Source organism: Trichoderma gamsii (assembly GCF_001481775.2).
Source record: "Trichoderma gamsii strain T6085 chromosome Unknown Scaffold_5.2, whole genome shotgun sequence".
In the NCBI taxonomy this organism is placed as follows: domain Eukaryota; kingdom Fungi; phylum Ascomycota; class Sordariomycetes; order Hypocreales; family Hypocreaceae; genus Trichoderma; species Trichoderma gamsii.
The window spans coordinates 605,273-627,505 of record NW_020171342.1 but is presented as its reverse complement, the minus strand read 5'-3'; the positions used below and the strand labels follow the sequence as shown (position 1 = coordinate 627,505).

Sequence of the window (22,233 nt, the reverse complement as noted above, 5' to 3'; positions counted from 1 at the left end):
TAGGGGCTACGGCACAAAAAAAGTTCTTGGTGCCCGAAGGGTCGTGAATGACTGTGAATAAGAATACTGTATTTGCAGCTGGTTGATGTGAAGTAGATCTCCACGCAATGCAGCGTACTTTCACCCTCGACTGGAAGGTTTGCGGCTCTCGCATGTGGCTACTAGGGTATCTCTCGCCCATCGGAGGTGAGGTCTCTGGAACTGAGAGAGCCATCGAATTAGCTGACGAGCGGCGCTTCACTACCTAGCGGTAGAATACAAGTGCTAAATAAAACTAGGCTACGGCTAATTCCCTTGGTACTTCTAGTATTTTTTTAAGAACATTCACCGTGGCTGCTAGGGGCATTTGTGCCACCATTATTCCAGTCTTGCCTCTCTATTGACTGCTTGACAGCCTCTCTATTGACTGCTTGACTGCACTGACATTGCAAACTACATACACGATATTGCCACAGGGCGTGGGACTATTGAGATGTAGCAGAATCTGATATCGAAGAAAGTCTTTCCATCTCTTCCCCATCTCGTATGAGCCAGGTGTGCCCAGGGCAGATGGGTAAGTAATTTCGCTTCTTGACTGGTGTGTGTCAAACATCGTGACTGTACTTGGTATCAAGTAGCAAAGTTTAATTTCATGACTTGAAAATAAAATACTGGAGTGCTGAACTCTCCCTGTAGCCTCGACCATAACAAGTACGCGTATGCATGCCTCTAGTTCCACACCCATTCTCTTGCACTAGACTGAAAATCATGATACTTGAATGATGGCAAATCGCTCATACTTTCTGTATAAACCAGTATGGCTTGGCTTGATGCTTTCAGATTGCCACTTTCCATGGTCATTCACGATCTATTCTCATCTTGCTACCTTTGGCGGAATATAGTCTGTGATGTGGGTAGAATAGTCTGTCCGACGAAGTGGATTTTGGGCTTGAAAATAGTTAAAGGCGCCTCAAATAGAGCAAAACTGGAGCAAAGTTAAAAATTGTTGAGCAAGCGAGGGTCACGGCAGCTTCGGTGCTGTCGTCTCTGCTGTCAAGGACTGCGAGATGGCTTTTCCGGAACGAGGCATAGGCATATGCAAAGTGGACTTCGAGGCTTTTTTTGCAGATATAAAAAAGAGGTTTGGTCTCCTATTCGACCTGAGTTTTCTTCCTCTCTATCTATCAATGTCTTGTGTCATCGCATTGCGCTGTTGCTACCTCTACTACTGCTGGACCTCTGCTACCAAGTACATGTACTGTCAATAGCTGTTCCTAAACAAGAAGTAGTGATACGACTCTGTGTAATTCAAGTTTACCAAGACCTTTGTTCCTGTGCTTGCGCAGAATCTTCTTCTTCTGTGTTATTATCCTGTGTGCTACCCATCAGGTCTGATATACCGTCCATCTGCAAGATAGACCGACGTCACCTGCAATACAGGGGACCAACCACGTTACAGCGAACGCCCCCCACACTAGATCCCGCGTTTTAGGGGATCGACCGCCTATCCCGCAGCGCTAACGGGAAGCCATCCGATCTGTCGGGTCTTTCTCAAAGCAGTAGGTCGACGAACGCCCACTCCACTAAATGCGGGAGCAACTGCTAACGTGTAGATTCTTTGTTAGTTGCCGCTATTGTGATACTGAGTTGAAGCGCTTGCCAACTCATTCGAGAGATTGCATAGCTCGAATCAGAGAGAAAGACCTTTGTACTTTTTTTTAAAAAAAAAAAAAAAAAAAAAAATTCTCTTTTTTGTGGAATTTGTCATCAATGGCTGCCATGGACAACCAGCTGGTACGAGTCTACCGGGACATTGACGGCTGGGCTGCCCGGGAGAATGAGACCGAACGGAATATCCAGAGACTCATGCGTCTCATCCGGGACCTGGACGAGGAAATAGCTGTTGCCACGGAAAACGAACAACAAGGGCTATTGCCGTCCGTTCCATTCGACTTTGGGGCGGCCAGCCAACAACAGGGGGCTCTGTACGTTGACTTGCAAGAGGCAAACCAACTACTCACGAATCTGCGACGGTCCCCGCGTCAACGGCCCAGGCTGCAGTATTATCTCGAGGCCTGCCACTCAATCGATCTGGCGATGCCGGCGCGCGACATCCTGCCTTCGACGTCCGAGGTCCGTCAGCATGAAGTGATTGAGCGCATTGCGTATCCCCAGCAGATTGTGCCGGCCGTGGACTTTGCGGAAGAGCAGATGGCCATCTGGCGCAAGTTGTCCCAGAGCACTGTACTGCGCGATGATGCCCGCTACCCGAGCATCATTGAGCTCGAATGGGTGCGAGCGACAGTGGACGGCAATATTGTCGGCTGTCCATCCACGCTCTCTACATTCATCGGGCATGCCGTGGACGAGGCGGTTGAGGCAATCATGAACCGCATCGCCCAGGAGGATCAGTTGATTGCGAGTCTTCAGATCAGACGTGAGTTGAGCTTTGATTCTTATATGAGAACCCCTAAAGTCCTTTCCATGTCTTTGTATGTGTCATTTCTAACGACGGCTTCTTGACAGCGTTTATTCGGAGAGTTGGCAATCAAGGTGTTGTCTCCCTGGCTCGTTCACCCATACACCGCGGCCTGTCAACCACTTTCTCGTACGGAAGAAGATCGGGACGTGTAATCATTCGCCAGTCGCTACCCATACTCGTGACCTGCTACCGACCGCCGCACAGGCTGAGCCTCAACGAGATCCTCAGCGGGCTGCAAGGAGGCATTGACGTGTTCGACGACGTCATTGCGTCTCCAACCAAGGGATGGTTCGACGGCATGTCCCGGGTTCTCGTCGCCGCCGTCATCTCGCATCTCTTCGACCACATGCTCGTCGTCGGCACGCGCTTTGGCTACATCACCACCGGCGAGGCCTACGTCTTTGTCGAGATCTGCGACGATGCCCGCTTCCTGAAATACTCCGTCTGCGTGCCCCGTCGCGATGTGGAATCCGATCCCGCGACGGGGCTGCATCGCACGGCGGTTGCCCAGGTGCTGGCCTTTACGCTGCGAGCCCTTGAAGCCCGTCACACCAGGCCCATGCCCCCGGCGTGGTACCACGAGACACGCCAAAACCTCTGCAAGTGGCACGTGAATCCCGACGACATCTTCAACAAGATCCCTCCCCCGGTACGCAAGATGCAGCGCAATATCGCATATGTGCCCGAGGACTGGAGACCCGTTACGCTGTGGTCGCCCATCCAGCAGCGCCTCCCTCGCATGCTCTGGCCGGGCTTCAAGCCTCGCTTCAACGAGGCCGTCTTCAATGATCTCGGCTTCTTCACGTTCCTCTCCAACCATGGCATCAACCCGGCCGGAGTCCGCATCGACCAGCGGCCCTTTTGCACCCCGCAGTGCCTCTGGGGACTGGAGCGCTTCCGAGGCCTGGACAAGAACTGTCCCAACCTCCGGTATCACGGCGACAGGCACCTTCGGCTGCAGGAACTGCTGGATGGCCTGCGGACGCAGCTCGACAACGACGTGGCGAACGGGAATCACGCCAACTACCAGTTTCTCCGCCGGTGCGGTCTGCATACGGTGCTGCTCAAGGTGAGGCTCGCGTCGCATGGCTACACGCTCTTGCTCAAGGGCGTGATCCCTGCAAAGGTCGGCCACCTGCGCCGCGAAGTCGACATGTACGGCCGTCTGCTGGCACTCCAGGGCGTCCGTGTTCCCGTGTGCTTTGGCATGATTCAGACCCAGGAAATCTCCTCCGACACGTATGGAAAATTCACCGACTTTATGGTGTTTGGCGGGTTTCCCGAGGGCGTCATGCCTCTGTTCAAGTGCATGGCTCAGGGGTTTGGCAAGGCATTGATTGCTGATGCTGTGGACGAAACGTTCAGGCGTATACACAACGAGCGCGTCTTGCATTTCGACCCGGAGCCGCGGAACATGCTGTACGATGTGAGAAGGGGTAGGGCCATGATTGTGGACTTTGAGAGGGCCGTGTATCATGAGTTTGAGGGGCAGCAGTATCTGAATGCGACTGTGCACGTCGGGGGGGTTGATGAGTGGAGGCTGGAGCCGATTGAGATTTCGGATGAGGGCTTTTGGCGGGAGAGGCAGTATGTGAGGCGGAGGGTTGGGGAGTTTTTCGATAGGGGGTACTGATTCTGTTTGGCGTTTGGGTTTACTTTTAGATAGCCTTTGATTTGAGATACCCATTTGATTTGAGACGACTATGATTGCATGAGCTTATGAGTTAGAATGACGGGATGGAAATAGATTGATACCACGTATAGAATATTATAATGAGTAGATTTTGCTACTGTCATTGTATTTTTCTTGTAGATTGTAAATGAATATTTTGTTTCACTTTATTTTGAGTGCGTCTATTTCTGTCCGGTGGTGAAAAATATGTCGGTGAAATGAAATGTCCTGTTTGGTATGAGAGTAAAAGTGCGCCTACGTAATCATTTAGGAGTCTCCTACAACTGCATCAACAAGCAAGATGAAACTCACCTATTCCTCATGGAATGAGAATATTATCGTCTAAATTAGTATATTCCATTAATTCTTTTTTTTTTTCGCTCATAAACAAGCAAAAAATGGCTTCTTTGCGGCGATTTCATATGTTGCCTCTTACTCAAGGGTAAGTGCCCAGGCAGCTACGCGGGAGGCACCTGAAGCGGTTCTCGCGATCTGTCTCGCTCGTTGATTGGCCACATGAGATTATGTAATTCACCGCTGGTCTTGCGCAGGCAGCTGCCATTGGATTCTTTAATTTGAATCTCTTTTCTCGACATCTATTCAACGGCTAAAAAACGATTACATGTGATCGTTATGACTATCTTTCCATTTTTTGATCGGATTTCTTGCTGAAAGTGTCTTGAGCAAGCTGGATTGTTTTGCATCTCCCAAAAGCGAGCATCGCACGCTCGGCCTGAAACTACGATGCGACAGCCCGGATGAGACGAGTTTTTAAGTCCGAGTCGTGCTGGAAAACTCCATAACAAACATCTTGCGCAAACACGAATATCATGGAGATTAATCTGCCAAATTCGTCCAGACTGGAGCGTCGGAAGCTTCGAAGAGGCACAACGAGCTGCTGGGAGTGCAAACGCAGGAAAACAAAATGCCACTTCGAGCAGGGCAATGCGGCTGCTTGCGAGTCCTGCCAGCGGCGAGGATGCAAGTGTGTTCTCCAGGATGTTGATGAGAAGAGTTTAACTGGCCAGAGGGCTCAGAATCGAAATCTCGGAGCACAGATGGATTATCTGGAAAATGTGGTTGATCAACTTGTCCATCTGCCAGCCAGGTCCCGCACGCAAGGCGGAAATATTGAGACTGGATCGGAAGAAACAACCGCTATTCGTGATCAAGGAAACAGTTCTGCAAGAACAGCACCAAAACGGCAAGATACTGGTCGGCAACCTTTGCAGTCATCCAACTCTAGACGCAGACTCCTCCCCAAACTGGACAAGGCTTCCACAAAAGAGCATACCCTAGCCAACGACAACCTCAATGCAATAAACCAGCCTCTTCAGCCATTAGCATCGCAGCAGCATTCGAGACAACTTCGCCCCTTACTACTGCCCCCGTCTCCCACCAGCGGATCACCGCGACGCAACTCATTGATTCTGCTGCTGCAATCCATCCTCCCGGCAGCCAACGTCACTTCTCGCATCATGCAGCAGAACAAGCTGCTCATGATGTCCATGCACGTCTTTCGAGGCCTCTCCACCGATCTTCTTCGGCTCTCCTACCAACGCCAAGTTGCCTATTTCTCCTCTCTCACACTATCGGATGCACATCCCATAGACCTGGCTCGAAGTCTTTTCCAGCTAGCCATCTGCCTCCAGCAGTCTGATCGCTTCCCCGAAACCTCCAAATTGTGGCTTAACCATTCGAATCGCGATGTGGCAGACCAGTACTTCGAAGCCGCCACTCGCTATGTCACCTCTCAAGACTCCATCGTCGCCTCGTACGAGGGAATAGAGACGTTGATGCTCGAGGGCCTGTATCACGTTTCCTGCGGGAGGCTGCAACTTGCGTGGGTTGTATTTCGCCGGGCGCTTGGAATCGCTCATCTCGTGGGGTTACACATACCGCAGCGGCGACGGCAGGGCAAGCAGCAAACATCCACCAGTCCATCATCAATGTGTCTGGCGACGCTGTGGTTCCGCCTTGTTTTCATGGATCGGTATTTGTCTCTGGTGCTTGATCTTCCAATGTCTGTCCTAGATGATAGCTTCATGGACGATATAGTAACCCAAGCGCCGTTTGAGAAACTTGAGAGAGCTCAAGCCAAGCTGACGAGTCGCATCATCTTCAGGAACCAACAGCTGCGGCTTGGGCAAAGAGGAGGGGACCCTGTCTACGATCATTACAAAGAGACCAAAGATATTGACTATTTGCTAACACAGGCCACGCGAGTTCTGCCTTTGGAGTGGTGGATTTTCCCACCAACGCAAGATGCCCGATCGATCGACGAGCTAAGAGACATGATTGCAAAGATTGTTCACCAACTACATCACTACAATTTTGTCTTACTGCTCCATATACCTTACATCCTGCCGGGACCTGAGGGCCGTTTCAACAACTCCACGCAAGATTACTCCAATTCCAAGATTGCAGCCATGACTGCAGCTCGAGAATTACTCGGTAGATCCATCGTTCCGGTCGGACCTAATCGCGTGTCGTTTTCGACCAGAGGAATCGTTCTCAAAGTCCTTCTCTCTGCTTTGACGCTGCTCGTGGTACATCTGGATGGCCATCGACTGGGCCGCGAAAATCCTCTTGGCCATCAGCGCCCGGGGGATTTGGCAACAGCTGAGCGCGCCATTCAGAGCTTGGTAACCATGGGTCAGAAATTTGATGACAAGTTGTGTAATTCTGCAGCACGAGCGCTGAAGAGAATAAGTGCACTTGAAGCAACTGCCGCAGATGGCGTCAGCTATACAACATGGAGCGAGCCCGGCGATATGGTGTGCACAGAATGTATTGTGCAAGAAGAAGCAAACGAAGTCCAGATGACATTTCCACATGTGGGTATAATCCACATATTGCGCCGTGAGCCCCATGACAACATGACGACAGCTGTTGGGTTGCGTACGCTGTCAGAGACGGGCAATCTGGATGACAACCTCTTGACTCCGTCTTGGGCCTTGACTGATTCTCCGCTATCATCTTGGCCTGACCCAGCTTCTGCGTCTTCCAACGCAGACGACGTGGGATATCTGCCTATTGGGATGGAAATCTTTGGTGCTGACATTCAAGAAGCGTGGAACTTGCATAAAAACGACGTCGAAGCCATTGAAATACCGGCAACATTGCAGCCAGCCTTGCAGGACCATCAAGTTCAGGAGTGGGAATCGAACGATCAACGCTCGTTATTACTGGAAGAGACGTTTAATGCTACGAAGTTTGGATCTTGATTTATATCAAAGCTGAATATTGATTCAATAACTAGCTACTATACTATGAAGGCAACAACTGCAGAATCTCATACATCTATAAGTTTACACATATTGATACCAACCCCGTGGCAGCCGGTTAAGCCTCGAGCGGTGGCGTGTCACCGAAAAGATTCACGCCAGGGAAGCTGTCGGGGATGCGAGGGCCATTGACATCCTTTGCGACGTCACGTATAGCTCGTTCTTCCTCCGCCGACAAATCGATGCTCATAGCGTCTAGGTTCTCACGAAGTCTGTGGACCTGAGTGGTGCCGGGAATGCCAAAAATGTCGTCGCCCTGCGCAAGGAGCCAGGCCAATGCCAGTTGCGATGGAGTCACGCTCTTGTTCTTGGCGATTTGGTTAATCTTTGCGACAATGGCGAGGTTCTTGTCTAGGCTGTCGCCGCTGAAGCGAGGCAGCATCGACCGCATGTCACCTTCTTTGGTGATGTCCTCCTTGGACTGAATACTTCCTGTGAGAAGACCTCGGCCGAGCGGGCTGTAAGCAACGACGGCGGTACCGAGCTCTCGGCAAGTCGCGAGGAAACGGCGCTGGGGCTCCTCAATCTCCAAAGTAAACGCGTTGTACTCCATCTGGACACAGGTAATAGGATGAATGACAGAAGCGCGGCGAAGAGTGTCGGCGCTACATTCGCTTATACCGAGATGCTTGATCTTGCCAGCATTCTTGAGCTCGGCCATGACCTTGATTGTCTTTTCGATGGGGGTGACCTTGTCCAGATGATGGATGTAGAAAAGGTCGACGAAAGGTAGCCCAAGGCGCTGGAGGGATTTTTCGATGGCCTGTCGACAGTACTCTGGAGAAGAGTCGACCTTGATGCTGCCTTTTTGGGGGATGATGCCAAATTTTGTGGCGAGAAAGATGTTTTCGCGTTTGCCTGGGTTGGCAGCGAACCACTTGCCGAGGAGGTCTTCGCAGTCGCCGTACATGTCGGCTGTGTTGAATTTCTATTAACAGCTGTCTTTGTATTTGACCCATGTTCAATATTATTGACTTACAAGTATCCCAGAATCTCTCGCCCAAGTCGTATGCTTTATCCAGAAAGGCAAAACGCTCTTCGTCTGGAGCAGGCAGGCCATAGTGACCGCTCAGACCCATGAGACCGAGGCCGAGACGAGGGACTTGAGGGCCGTTTTTGCCCAAGGCGCGGGTGACGATCTTGGGAACAGACATTTTTGCTATTGTGTACTTGGTGTTGTGTTGCAGGCTGTGCTGGTTGTTATTTGTTGATTAGAACGTCAAGGAGGCACAGGACGCCGCATTTTATAGACGCCAGCAGTGCTCTCCTGAGCCATTGACTCGTACAGTCGAAACAGCATTATCGACAAATGTCGGGCTTTTCTTCCGCCTAACTCCATGATGTCTATTGTCTGCGATAGGCTGTTGACGATGTTGAAACTCGGTGCCTATGGTGATTGGGCCGGAGGACAGTCTCGCCAAGGTGAGCTGACCAATGAGCGTTCTTCCGCCGAAGGGTATGGGCGATGGAGCCAATCAGCGTTGTTGCGCCGCTAAAGCCGTGGGAGATCCGGGTTGCTGTGGGTGCGGCGGTGGAAGCTCCCGTGAGTAGTTGGTGGATAAGGGAGGAATTGTGGATTCGACGGCGTGCTTCTTTGGGGCTTTATGGCTTTATACAGTGGGTTTTTGCAGCGTCGCATTCATTGCTTGTGGTTTCTGGTGAGCGGATGCTGGCTGCGTGGAAGCGGTTTTGGTGGTACGCATGGTGAGATAGCTTTCATTTTGTTGTCCTCTCATGGCTCATCTAACCATGCATTTTAACAGAAATCGCGCGTTGCCTTTCAATCCGCAATACGAGGCAAAGAAGAATTGCGAGAGTGTCGTTCCTGATCAGCCAGCGGCTAGTTATAAGCTATTGCTTTGACAATGTCCACTCAAACGCCTTGTTAACGACACATACCAGTCGTATTGTTCTCGATTCCTCCCAAACAGCCCGAGAAGAATCAATAACCTTAAGCCAAGGCTTGAGACATTTGCACCGTTCCGTGAAATGGGCTTGTCGATTTTACATCTCCATGCGACTCCTGAGACTTCTCTCCATATATAAGTGGAGAAACCGCATTGTTCATGAGCGTTCCAGCGTGGCGTGGAATGTTAAATATTCATTGGCATTGCCTTCCCACAACGAGTACAAAGAGCTGCAATCATGGGTTCCAAAATCATATTGCATACGGCACAAAGAAATGTTGATGGATGGATTGGGGCTTGATACCGGCGAGATTTGCATTTGGCAGTCTTTGCAGTCCACGAGGCAGCAGCACTTGCTAACGCGAGGAGCCGACAGCAGGTTGGGCGCTGAAAACAGGCTGTGTCTCCTGTGCATTGATACTTTGCGCATCCAAGCCCCTGCAGGCGGACGGGCGCTGTATGACGGCAGCTCGTATTCACCGCCAGGCACGAAGTCTATTTCCCCTCAGAATTAGTCTGGGGAACGCAACCAAGAATATCGTGTGTATCCACAAACAGCATGCCATGCCTCTTTGTCTTGGGCGTTGAAACACCGCGTGCCAACGGAGATCGGGACTAAGACAAACCACGATCGGGCGATGCTACGCCAGCAAAGCCAGCAAAGCCAGCAAAGCCAGCAAACCGTGGCAAGCGTTGCATTTCACCTCGGCGTCAGGTGTCGGACACGTTAATCTGCCGAGTCAGATCTATGACTGGCTGACTGGTCGCCACTTAGAGTTTGGAACAGGCACCAGCAGCTGCATAAAAGTTTCCGGAAGCATTCGTAGGTGTTACCAATTGATGCGACATACTGACGTCAAAACGACTGGCATTTGCTGCGGTGTCTTACTTTACCCAAAACAGGTGTTACCAGGAACGGACTAAAGGTTCCAAGTGGAAACGTCATCGATGATGTGGGTATGAAGGTTGATCGATTTGTTTAAAAGGACTGCGGTTCTACATTCTTGTCGTGCCACTCTATCCCCATCAGAACTGAATCTCTTGCAACTGTTGTTGATTATTTGAACAAACAGCGAAACGACAACTAAATCCTACCATCAACTCCTTATCACCATGCATATTCCCGACGTTCAGAAGCTGGCTACTGCAAGCTTGGCCCTTGCTAGCGCCACACTAAGTGAGCTCCATCCTCTATCATCATCTGCAATCAACTGCTAACAGCTCTCTAGGCGGTGACACCATCATCAAAGGCAGCGTGCTCGACTTTGCCGTGGAGAAGTGCATCGACAAGGACGGAAACACCCGGTGCTCCAAGCCGTTCCCTGTAAAGGTCGACGGCTGCTACAAGCTCGAATGGTCGACTGACGGCGCGCTTTCGCATACTACTGTCGAAGTTCGAGACGTCGGCAGCGGCGAGATTGTCTACTACAGAGATACCAATGGCGAGTGGAATCCCAAAAAGGACGAGCTGGTGTACCTCGACTTTAAGCCCAAGATTATGGGGCAGGGCAACAAGACTGTTGATTACGAGGTGAAGAACTGCGACAAGGACGATGAGCTATAAATGGTCGGGTCATGATACGATGCAAGATTGAAGAAACAATGGTCGGCACGATGGATGCAATATTGGCGAAACAGGACAAAGAATGATATACACGGACAAGCAATTGGTTACACTGATGCCTAATAATTACTTATAATATTCTTAGCAACATAGAGGCACCAGCCTGGTTTATAATGGCGGTATACGAAGCGCATTGAGGGACTGCTTGTCTGCGTCCTCTTGCTATCATCACGGCTCTAATGAAATAAAGAAATACACAACTATGGGCTTTATTTGATGTGAATACCGAGTAGTTGGCGTAAAGCCGGTGCCTAGATCTTGCGTGCGTGTTACCGAACCCAATGTTTGCCAATTTTTTCTCCAATGTGAATGGCTTGGAATGGAAACAATAGATGACACTGTACCTCAATATCGATCCAGGCCTCAGAGAACTTGTCTGTAAACCACAGGTGTTTATAATAAATAATGAATACCTAGAACACTGGCGACACAACAGGCTCAATCAGCGACCCTTACCAACGCATAGCTTGGGAATAAACCCTAGCTCACTGGACCGCTGACATATTGCGACAGCACAAGGTCCTTCCAACCCAGCCTCTTTTGCCGAGGAAATAAATCAACAACCAAGTGAAGATGGAACGGCAGCGTTCGCCGGCGGACAATAGCGAAGACGCCCTCATCAACCGCTTCGGGCAAGGTCGGTCAAATAGTGGATGACCAAATCAGGCCATACCGACCGCAAACTTTTCTAAGGGCTCTCCGGTTCTGGTATTGCGGTGTTTTGGTGGATTTCAGGTTGGTATCAAATCGAGGGGAGAGAGAAACTCGCTACTGAGCAAATTGTTAGCGAGAAGGAGGACGCTGGTAGTGATGGCCATGAATATTTCCCCAAGGAGGACGGTTTGCGATGCTTGTATTTGTGAGATGAAGGATGGAGTAGTATGTAAGCTGTGTGGAGTGTCGTGACGGAGATGCAGTCCAATTTTCGTGGTATCGACATCCGAGCGATGCGTCTAGTTTGGGGGACAAACTAAAATGAAGGTAATATATTTGAATTTTTCCAATCAGACGTTTCTGACTTTCGCTGCCTGAATCGACTTCATTATCGGCTTGTGCCTTGACTTGATCGGGGTAACCGGTCGCTCAAAGGCGGCGAGAGGAGTTCAAAGATGGCCTGGTTGTTCGTTATTTTGACTGCAAGTACATTTTGTCAGTAGATATTGGTTAAGAAGTGCTGGTTGGTTGGACAAGAGAGCGTGATATACGTTTGTTGAAGAAGTGGAAGCGGAACGGTCGATGAAAGAAGTGTTTTGTTTGTTTGTCGGAAGCGACATGTAGAGCTATTTAGATGGCCATGAGCAAGTATTTGGTGCCGATATGGCGATGACGCGTTCAAAGGGTGAGTTTCTTTGTTGGAAAGGGTAGATTCGATGGATGGATTGACGAGTTTTTGCTGTATTGTGTTGTTTCGTGGGAGTTGGAAGACTTCGCAGCATTTCGAATGGGGTGATCTTTTCGTTCTAGGCCTATGCGTCAGTCAAGAATTGGAATCAAACGGCCGAATTTACAATATATAAGTGTGAAGGAACCCCGTGCCTTGATCTGGTAGCGAATATGGTGCTGAAGACTGAATTTCAGAGGCGATTGTTTGGTAGAACGTGAACGTGCTGCGTGAAGCGGTCTGCCAGTATTTTCTTTCTTTTTCTGCATGTCAACTCAACTACAGCACTGACCAATGTTTCTTGGCCGAGTACCAGAACTGATATGGGCGAGTCAATCGCACATCTTTGTCAACAAGCTGCTGTGTTCTGGCGATATTCCGCTAACCTGGATTATCGGGGGACATCTGTTTGTCCTGGCGAAGCCACCTGGGCTGATCGAGATCATGTGATTGCTATGCGCGTCGTAGAGAGGTAGTTGATGGAAGAAGGCTGAGGAGCTCAACACCGTAATGTATTTTCTTGTGGCGGAGCGAATGGACAGTCTCTTCTTGGGATTGTATCGGGCAAATGTCAGAGACAGTACTCTTGTTGAGCACCTGGACATGGACTAACCACCTTGGTTCTCTGCAACGAACTTGGTTGCTTTGTTGTGCGTGAAGATGATATATCATACCATCCGAAAACGTTCGATCCTCAAGTATTATCGGGTACGGTCGGATGAGCATCTTGTCTTCCTCTGGAGGGAGTGGGGTTATGCCTTGATCCCTCTAGATGTCGTGTTTGAGAGCTTTGCGTAGCATCCTATTGACTCCTCTATTGCGCAAAAAATGCTGGAATCTTGGTGTTGATGTTTTCCGGCCGTCAATTCAATCCAATGACATCACTGGAATCTCTACGAAGAGCATCCATGCGGCGAGCAGAGAGATCTGGCACTGGTAGGATTTACGCCAAAGCCATGGTACCAACGACGCAAGAATATTGTCAACAGCTGCTGGTACAAAAGCAGTTCAGAGAGAGATTGACAAAATCTGCGAGTTACGACCACTAGCCAGATGATGATTCCGTTGGTTGGTGCCCTGACACCACCACTTCATTTGCCTCTCCAACGACCGCACCAAAGCATTACCAGAGGAATTTCCACCGCAAGTCAGAGTATTGAAAGAGTTCACGATAGACTTAGTTTTTGCTATTGATGATGTGTTTACCGATTGTTTTCTCACGATTCTCGCAATGATCATCTAGGCACACCTACTTGCCTCTCTCTCCTTTCTCCCAAACATGGCATTTGTGCACACTTGGTGCATCACTCTGTGCCCACAGACCATTGTTCCTCTCTATTGACATCAATGAAGTATTATTGGTCACAGATCAAACATGCGTCAATAGCTACATTTTGATTTGCATGCACACAAGTGGAGTTTCTACGTAATGGGTGCAGGTAGGACGAGGGCGTCTGCGTGAATGAAGCTGTGAAGATGAAGCGAGCCTATTGTGAAACTACGCATTTATAGTCTATTGTTCGACAAGATTATACGGCATCAATGGTAAAGAAGCCCAGACATAGCGGGCAGATGAGCAATAATATCAAAATGGCTGCGTCCTTTGGTTATCTGATGTGCAAAGCGGTGGCCATTCAGCTGCCACATTGGCATTCACGCCAGCTGCCGAGCTCGAAAGATCCATTTATTCTATGTGAAGCTCTATCGATCAGATGTTTTCTTGCACTGCAAACGAAAACTCATCTGCCTATTTATAGCCATCTTTCCATCTTTCCCTGCCCCCGACTTCTTCCCCCTTTCCTCTTCTCACAACATTCATCTCACGCAGCCAGACCATTACGCGGATCCAATCTCTTCATCTACCAGCTCTATCTTGCCTTTTGTCTTTAGATACTCTGTCATCATGTCTTCTTCTCGTCGTGCTTCTCAACGCGTTATTCACGGCCCGTTGCATGATTGTGACACATGTGGTGCCCAGTTCTTCCACCATGAAGAGCTCATCAGGCACATGACAGAAGAAACACATTGGCCAACCTGTCAGTTCTGCGGGGATCGTTTCCGGCGAGCAAATGCGCTCGAGCTCCATCTCGAGGCGAAGCACCACTTTTGGTGCAAAGTGTGTGGAAAGACTTGTGCCACGCAGCGTGGTCTCGTCGACCACATGCGGGCCAAGGATCACCAAGGCCCAATCCACAAATGCAGAGCGTGCAATTCGATGTTCGCGACGCCTGGTGCCCGGGACAACCACGAAAGGGACACGAGACATTGAGAGTCTCTGAGGGGACTGCCCTCCAAGGTATGTGACTTTTGTTTCCCTGGTTTGCATCGCGGGCCAAATGCTGACTACCATCAGGGCAAATCTCGGCGCTTTTGACCCTTTGCTTTTTTGTTCGTCTTCGTTTTCTGGGGTTGGCTTTTTTTTTTTGTTCGTTGGGCATTAGGTCGCCATCAAGAATAGGGAGGGAGGGAGGGAGGGGGATATCTTTCTGGTTTTGGAGTGGTAGTTGAGAGAGGCAATGAAGGTTTGTTGATGAATATTTCAGTCCAATCTACTTCGTAGGCGTGAACAACTTTGCCAGTGCTTTCCCAGAAATCTGTCTCTGTGTATTCATTATATCGACATAACTGCCAAGTTGTCACGATAACAGTGTTACTTCTGCTACGCAAATATCACAGAATCTCAACCAGCGGAAGCCAAAATCTTCCAATGTTGTCTAGTACTAGCTGTGGTGCCGGACTGTAGCCTCGCAAAAGCGCTCAAGCCCTAATCTCTGGGCATCAATATTTTGTTACAAGAGAACGTCAGCCAGCTGGGACGAGACGTCGGTTTGTAGAGACGCAATGTTGGAACTAATCAAGTTGACATCCATTAATTGCTTCTACCTAATAAAAAAGAAGAGCAATAAAAAAACAACAACAAAAGTATAAAGACACACTCCAAATGACTGCATGGGCGGATATAATATTTATTTTCATCAATTTTGGCCCCCAAAGCATGCCACCACCTTTTCCATCTTCAGCACCACCAACTGTCAGGCATGAAGGATTCGAATCCCGGTCAGCCGCTTTCCCGTCGACAGCTGATGTGGGCGCTTAACCGCCGCTTCTGGTTTGTTTCCCAGGGTGATGCTCCAGCTGAAAACAGGTGGGGAGGAGGCCTAGCCGTTTCTGAAACACCTGCATACAGCGCTCTTTGTTGTTGGTTTGGCTGCCGAAGCTGCCTGAAGCTGAGTCCAGCTGCTGTTCTTTCCCTTCTTTCAACTTTCAGCTGTCCTTTGTTTTCCTCTTCTTTCAACATTCAAAGCCAGCACATGTAGCCATGGCTCCTGAACCGCTGGACAGCGAAGAGACGAGGCGTCTCCTTGCAACCATCTCCAAGCTCGACGATTTGTGCGTTCTCTTTGTCGACCAGCCGCAAATCATCGTCGTGGGAGATCAGGGCTCTGGCAAAAGCTCCGTCCTCGAGGCCATCTCGCGCATCCACTTCCCCGTCGGCGATGGCGTCTGCACGCGGTTCCCCATCGAGCTGGTGCTGCGGAGAGCTCCCCAGGAGCATACCTCTTTGGAAGTCTTGTTTGATGCCAAGTCGCTCGACGTTGGTGGCAGAAGCTTTTTGAGAACATCGCGTACAAGAGAGCCATTTTTTCACATTGGTTTTCCAAGAACTGAGTTGCCGGCTCTAATCACCAGGGCAAAGGAGCACATGTGCCTTGAAGATGGAAAGGCTACAGGCTTCTCGAGAGACGTTCTGCTGGTGGAAATCGAAGGCCCAGATGTCCCATCGGTGACTCTAGTAGACCTGCCTGGATTCATCCATCCTGGCTTCTCGTCGCAGCTTCAAGATTGGAAGATCGTTGTCGATGACTTAGTCGACAGCTACATGAGGCGGCCAAACAGCCTCATGCTCACCGTTGTCTCTGCAGACGTCCCCCTATCCGCACATGCCGTCTTGAACAGGGCTGCAAGATTTGACCCATATGGAGACCGCACCATTGGAGTCATCACAAAGCCTGATCTCTGTCCAAGCACAAACATAGAAGATCAATACATCAAACTCGCCAAAGGACAAGAACCCAACCACCGTCTGCCACTTGGTTGGCATGTTCTACGCAATCGTGGACCCAAAGAGCCAGCAGTGGACTATGATGAGAGAGACGCCGAAGAAGATTACTTTCTTGCAGAAGGGACACGGAAGTGGTGGCGACTGCCTTTGAACAGGGGAGGAGTCGATGGCCTTCGGGGAAATCTGGCAGAAACTCTCCTCAAGCACATCAGAAACAAGCTCCCAGATCTTATTGAAGAGGTTGAAAAAGAGATTGAGACTCGTCAGGCGCGCCTCAAGAAAATGGGAGCATCCAGAACCAACATCAACGAGATGCGAGACTATCTACTCGGCATCTCGGCCACTTTCCACAGGCTCGCCGAGCATGCTGTCGAAGGACGGTACAACGATCCATTCTTTGCGAGTCCCACTGTCCAAGAGACTAGCAAGATCAAGTTCAGAAAGCTGAGGGCTCTGCTCCGAAACTTGAATCGAGCGTTTGCGCTCACCATGAAGCGCAAGGGAGCCAGATACAAGATTCAGTGGGAGCAGGAACAGCAGGATAACGACAACGGCGAGAACGCAGAAGAGCAGCTTGCCAACTACATGGCCGAAGCTGAGGCCCCCGAGTATCTCCAGCCTTATCTCGACCTGTACGATTTCCCAGACCCGACGCTCAAGTCAGAGGCCACAATCAACACCAGAATCGAGCGAATAGCTTCTGGTAGCCAAGGCGCTGAGTTTCCCGGCCTGCCAAATAGCGATCTCATCATGCAGCTCTTCCGTGATTTATCTGAACCATGGCCACGCATTGCTCTCCGCCACCTCGACATCGTCGTCGAACGGACGAGACTCTTTGTCTACCACTTGTTTGACTACATCTTGGAAGACGACAAGAAGACTCGAGATGCCATCTTGGCCGAATACGTGGACCCTGTGTTTGAAACCACCACCGAAGCACTGAAGAGCAAGTTGAACGAGATTTTACGTCCCTACACCTCGGGCCATGGCCTTCCACTTGATTTGGAGTTTCGAGCAGGGCTCTCGAAGCGCAAGCTTGCCCGTATGACGGCGCAGATTGCTGAGCTTCTTGAGCAGAATCAGAGCTCCTTTACGTATAGTACGACGTCGTACCGGTTAATCAAGTATGCAGATGTTCGGAATATGGTCATGGAGGCGAATGGAATGACGCTGAGCAGCGATTTTGGAACGGATGTTGTTATTGACATGATGTTGACACATTATGAGGTAGGACATTCTGCTGGCTTTTGTTTCCTCGCCCTGCTCTCCCATCTCCCTCTTCTTCCTCGACATCCAATTTGTGACAGTCTAACATGCATCTGCAGGCAAGCCTCAAAACATTTACAGACAACGTTGTCCACCTGGTCATCGAAAACTGCCTCGTTTCCAACCTTACCGACATCTTCTCCACAAAGATTGTAACTCAGATGAGCGACGACAAGCTCAGACAAGTCGCCGAAGAGTTGCCTAAAGTGAGGGAAGAGAGAATCGAGCTGGAAGATGAGATTGAGAAACTGAGACTCGGACTGCAAGAGTGCCAGCGTTCCAGGCCTAGAAATTTCGCGGGTACGTCCAGCATTCAGGTTCCATCTTGACTACTATCAATGCATAGGGATCTCTGACATTTCACTAGAGCCGGCAGATAATTTTCCTGAGCTCACATCTCCAACTGGAACCAAGGCTCCAGAGCCAAACACATTCTCGCACAAAGACGTCAAGAAGCCAGCATCGAGAAAATATCGGGTCAAGCTGCCGCCTTTCACAGAATATGCAAAGATCACTACTCCGTCGGAGTCACCGTTTGGTCAAGTTGCCTCGACTGGTGTCAGTTTTGCGACGCTCCTGCAGAAAGAGCCAGACATTTCATTTTCTGCTTTGAAGGGAAAGGCTCCCGTCTTCGGCACAGATGTCAATGAAGACACCTACGAGTTTGAGAGCGATGATGAAAAGGCGAAAAGAGTCAAGTCTGAGTCTGAGCCCAGCATCTTTGGCTCGCGCAAAATCGCTGAACCGAGTAAAAGGATTCCAAGCCCTGCCACCTCTTTGTTTGGTGCAAAGGCCCCAGCCGCCAAAAGCTCCCTATTCGGGAGTGGTGCAGCAATAACTACGACTCCTGCAACTGCAACCCCTGTGACAGCTTTTGGCTCTGTTCCTGCTTCTAGCAGCAACTCAGCCCAGGGCACTGGTAATACTGCAGCAACTACAACTGCAGCCGTGAAGCCCGCATTCGGATCACAAAACTTTGCAAAGCCGGCTGATGATTCCACGTCTGGCTCGACTGCGGCAACTACAGCTACAGCTGCTAAGCCTGTATTCGGCTCTCAGAACCGCCCAAAGCCAACTACTGGCTCTACATCTAATCCTACTGCATCTGCAGCCCCTGTTTCCGCATTCGGTTCTGTATTACTGGCTCAGAATGCCGCCCAAATACCATCTCTTGGTGGTAAAACCCCCTCAGCTGCAACAACCCCAGCAGCTAAGCCGTCTCTTTTTGGTGCTGCTACACCAACTTCACAGGCTTCTGCTGCTCCTAAACTGTCTCTTTTTGGTGCAACAACTACGTCTCCTCAAGCCTCTGTTCCTAAGCCATCTCTATTTGGTTCTGGTATAGCGACTTCGCAGTCTCCTTCTGTCAAGCCGTCTTTATTTGGCGCAGCGACCTCGACTTCTCAGGCCCCTGCTCCCAAGTCATCTGTTTTTGGTTCTGGTGCAGCCACGACAACTTCTCAAGCTGCTGCTCCAATAGCATCATTCTTTGGTACTGTTGCAGCCACGACGTCTTCGCAGTCTACTGCACCCAAGCCGTCTCTGTTTGGTACAACTGCAGCGCCTTCTGTTCCTGCGATGCCCTTTGGAGTCTCAAAACCTTTGGTTTCTGCTCCGAAGCCGTCCCTTTTTGGCACGTCCACAACATCGGCGACGACGGCAGCGACGACGACAGGACTGACGACTGAGAAGAAAACATTGGCGACGACGGTGGAATCATCAAACTCTACACCGTCCAAGACACCATCGACTGATGGCTTGGTTGGATCGCCAGCTGCACCTCCACCACAGTCATCTCTATCCGACACTGTAAAATCGTCGTCGTCGTCAATTGTTAACGCTTAGAGAGAAGACTTGGCAGTAGATATAACTGATACTGATATCGAGATGGTAGAGGCGCTTGTTAGGATGGCAAGGGATGTAGTCTTCTACTGCTTTTTGGAACGGCTGGCAGATTCTTCGCTCTATTTCTTTCTTGTGGCTCTATCTTTTTCTTTTGGTTTTCATTTCGTGAGTTTTTATGACTCACATGTGCAGCACAGCCATTTGTCCAAAATACCAATCGTGTAATTTTACAGTCATTCGAGGATACAAGCATATAATTTGAAGCGCGCTCAACAAATTGCAGCCATTCGCACCGATCAAGCTACATCAGAAACATCTTCAACAGTGGTGCTCCTTGTCACATCAGTCTTTTCCTCCGTGTTTACTGCTTCCACTTTGTCTCCAAATAGTTCGCCAATTTGTTCGAGAGAGAGTTGATTTGTCTAGATGGTAGAAGTTAGTATTGAATTCGCAGATAGAGACAGCCTTGAGTCTTACCTCGGGATAGTAAAAGTAAAAGATAACGGCACACACAGCCGAAATGATGAGGAAGACGAGATAGTACTTCCACCCAATGGTCGCAAAAGCAGTCGGCGCAACCTGCAAGAAGATGATGGTCGCAACAAAGAGCCCCGAAACAGACACGGCAAGGCCCTTTGCCCGTAGCGGAGTGGGAAAGATTTCGGACGCGTAAATGTACGACGTGGCATCGGATGTCGACGAAAAGCAGACCATGTGCCAGAAAAGGAAGAAAACGGCGGCTCCGGCCACGCCGCGGGACTGCGTGCGCTGGAAGATGCTGACTGCGATGCATTCACCGATGAGGGCCGTGACGACGCCGGTGAAACCGATGACGAGGAGGCGAGTACGGCCGACGCGGTCGACGAGGACGGAGTTGATGGCGTTGCCGAAGGGGCAGATGCTGACCCAGCCGGATTGGATGAGGAGCTGGCTGACGGTTGTGAAGCCGAGGGCTTTGTATAGAGTTGGGCCGTAGTCTGGGAATATTTTAGATTTCTGCTCTGTTGTGTTTTGTTTTCTTGTTGAATGTGACTTACTGTTGATCACGAGGGTTCCGGTTCCTTGGCAGCCAAACATGACGAGAAAGCCTAGGAAGCATCTCTTGCGCATGCCAGGCGATTTAAAGAGATCGACGAACCGATGCTGGGTCATCTTCTCGTGCTGGATAAGACCCTTGAGCGTGTTGAACTCCTCTAGAATAGCAGACCTATCATTGAGCATGGAATCGTCACTCTCTGCGCGCACCGCTTCAAATGCCTTGAGAGCCTCATCAGGACGATCCTGATCGAGAAGCCAACGGGGAGACTCTGGAAGAAACGGGACGCCAATGGCGAGAATCAGGGGCGGGAGACACTGGATGGCCAGCGGGAGACGCCATTGGGCGCCAGAAGCATTGACAAAGTAGAATCCGAGGCCGACCCACGAAGCGACGGAGTAGCCGATGCAAATCATGATGCCGTGGATGCCGACGAGGAGACCGCGGATGCGAGGAGGCGCGATTTCGGACTGGTAGAGGGGGATGAGGACGACGATGGAGCCTGTGATGTTAGTATTAGACTGGTAAAGAAGAGATATAGAGGCATCACGCACCTATCCCGAGACCAGTGACGAAGCGAAAGACGAGATACATGGCGATGCTCACGCTGCCAGCTTGAAGAGCGCCTCCAATCAGCGCCACAATGGCCGTGAGCAAGATGGCGCGCTTTCGACCAAGAACATCTGCAGACTTCACACAAGACAAGCAGCCGACGAGGCCGCCCGCCTGGAAGAGGCCATTGATGGCGCCTATCAGCTGCGTGGCGTTGGAGCGGGTGTCGAGGTTGAAGTAGGCGATAAAGGACGGCTGGCCGAGGGTCGTGGCGATGATGCTAGAGCAGTAGCCGTAGGTCATGCTGCCGAGGGCAACGAAGCCGACGATCTGAAGGGACAGTTAGCGGTCTGCTCATTTTGTGGTGTTGATGGATTGTTGCATTGGGCAGGATTTGGCATGTGATGAGATGCGTGGAGTTGCTTGGCATTGGAGGGTTGCATTCATGGCAACATGAGATGAGATTGAAGACAATTGATACTTACCAGCACGCGGTACAGAGCAGGCGAAAGCATGATGAGAGCAATTCCAACGTGTACTGAAAGATGAAGAGCGGAAATGAAAATGAAAATGAAACAACTGCTGAGAAGCCTCGACCGTTGTTCAACCCCGGATGTCGTCGAGGTTTAAAACCACAGATGGCGACAAACACGAAACAATGCTTTTCGTACCAGCGGCCAATGGAATGAAGCTGGCTTCTGGGATTGGGCCAGCTGAAGCCACGGCAGGGCTAGCAAAAAGCCATGCAGATGGAATAATGAGGTGAAGCTAATGGAAGCAAGAAAGTCATGCTGCGCCAGAAAAGAAACTACTTGAGAGTCAGAATCGTGACACAAGCACAGTATTGCCAGATAAGAAGCCGAAATTCGCTGCCTCGGCGTCTTGAAGTTGTGTAAATTCTTGTGCTTCTGTCTGTAACTCTCTATCTTTTTTCTTTCCTTAGCCCCGAAGACGGACTTGAGCTCTGCATAAACCCCCAGTTTATGGTCCACGGCAATTCTTTACCCCGCAAAAGGCCAACTGAGACCGGCTATATTTTAAAGATTTTAGCGTGTCCTACTGTTGTTAACAGAGGGATGGACAAGAATGTGGCGCCGGCTTCTAGGCCCTTGTACCTATTCTCTGGGTTTATAGTCTGC

At 50.2% G+C, this 22,233-nt stretch overlaps 4 protein-coding genes across 4 annotated transcripts; 2 read left to right on the top strand and 2 right to left on the bottom strand.

The window, feature by feature from the left end:
* Positions 1–7,478: 7,478 nt before the first annotated feature.
* TGAM01_v202121 (aldo-keto reductase yakc) lies at positions 7,479–8,574 on the bottom strand (the record flags this gene model as incomplete). The annotated part of the gene is made up of 2 exons (XM_018800347.2): positions 7,479–8,335; positions 8,400–8,574. 2 exons carry the CDS (start codon positions 8,572–8,574, stop codon positions 7,479–7,481), a joined length of 1,032 nt encoding a protein of 343 aa, XP_018666489.1.
* A 1,866-nt stretch (positions 8,575–10,440) lies between these two features.
* On the top strand, positions 10,441–10,891 carry TGAM01_v202120 (hypothetical protein; the record flags this gene model as incomplete). The annotated part of the gene is made up of 2 exons (XM_018800346.1): positions 10,441–10,504; positions 10,557–10,891. 2 exons carry the CDS (start codon positions 10,441–10,443, stop codon positions 10,889–10,891), a joined length of 399 nt encoding a protein of 132 aa, XP_018666488.1.
* Positions 10,892–15,651: 4,760 nt separating this feature from the next.
* On the top strand, positions 15,652–19,506 carry TGAM01_v202119 (hypothetical protein; the record flags this gene model as incomplete). Its single annotated transcript, XM_024548922.1, has 3 exons — positions 15,652–17,622; positions 17,721–17,961; positions 18,029–19,506. The coding sequence occupies 3 exons, from the start codon at positions 15,652–15,654 to the stop codon at positions 19,504–19,506; spliced, it is 3,690 nt and encodes a 1,229-aa protein (XP_024406325.1).
* Positions 19,507–19,802: 296 nt separating this feature from the next.
* On the bottom strand, positions 19,803–21,609 carry TGAM01_v202118 (hypothetical protein; the record flags this gene model as incomplete). The annotated part of the gene is made up of 5 exons (XM_018800344.1): positions 19,803–19,928; positions 19,984–20,483; positions 20,544–21,044; positions 21,097–21,424; positions 21,580–21,609. The coding sequence occupies 5 exons, from the start codon at positions 21,607–21,609 to the stop codon at positions 19,803–19,805; spliced, it is 1,485 nt and encodes a 494-aa protein (XP_018666486.1).
* Positions 21,610–22,233: the final 624 nt, after the last annotated feature.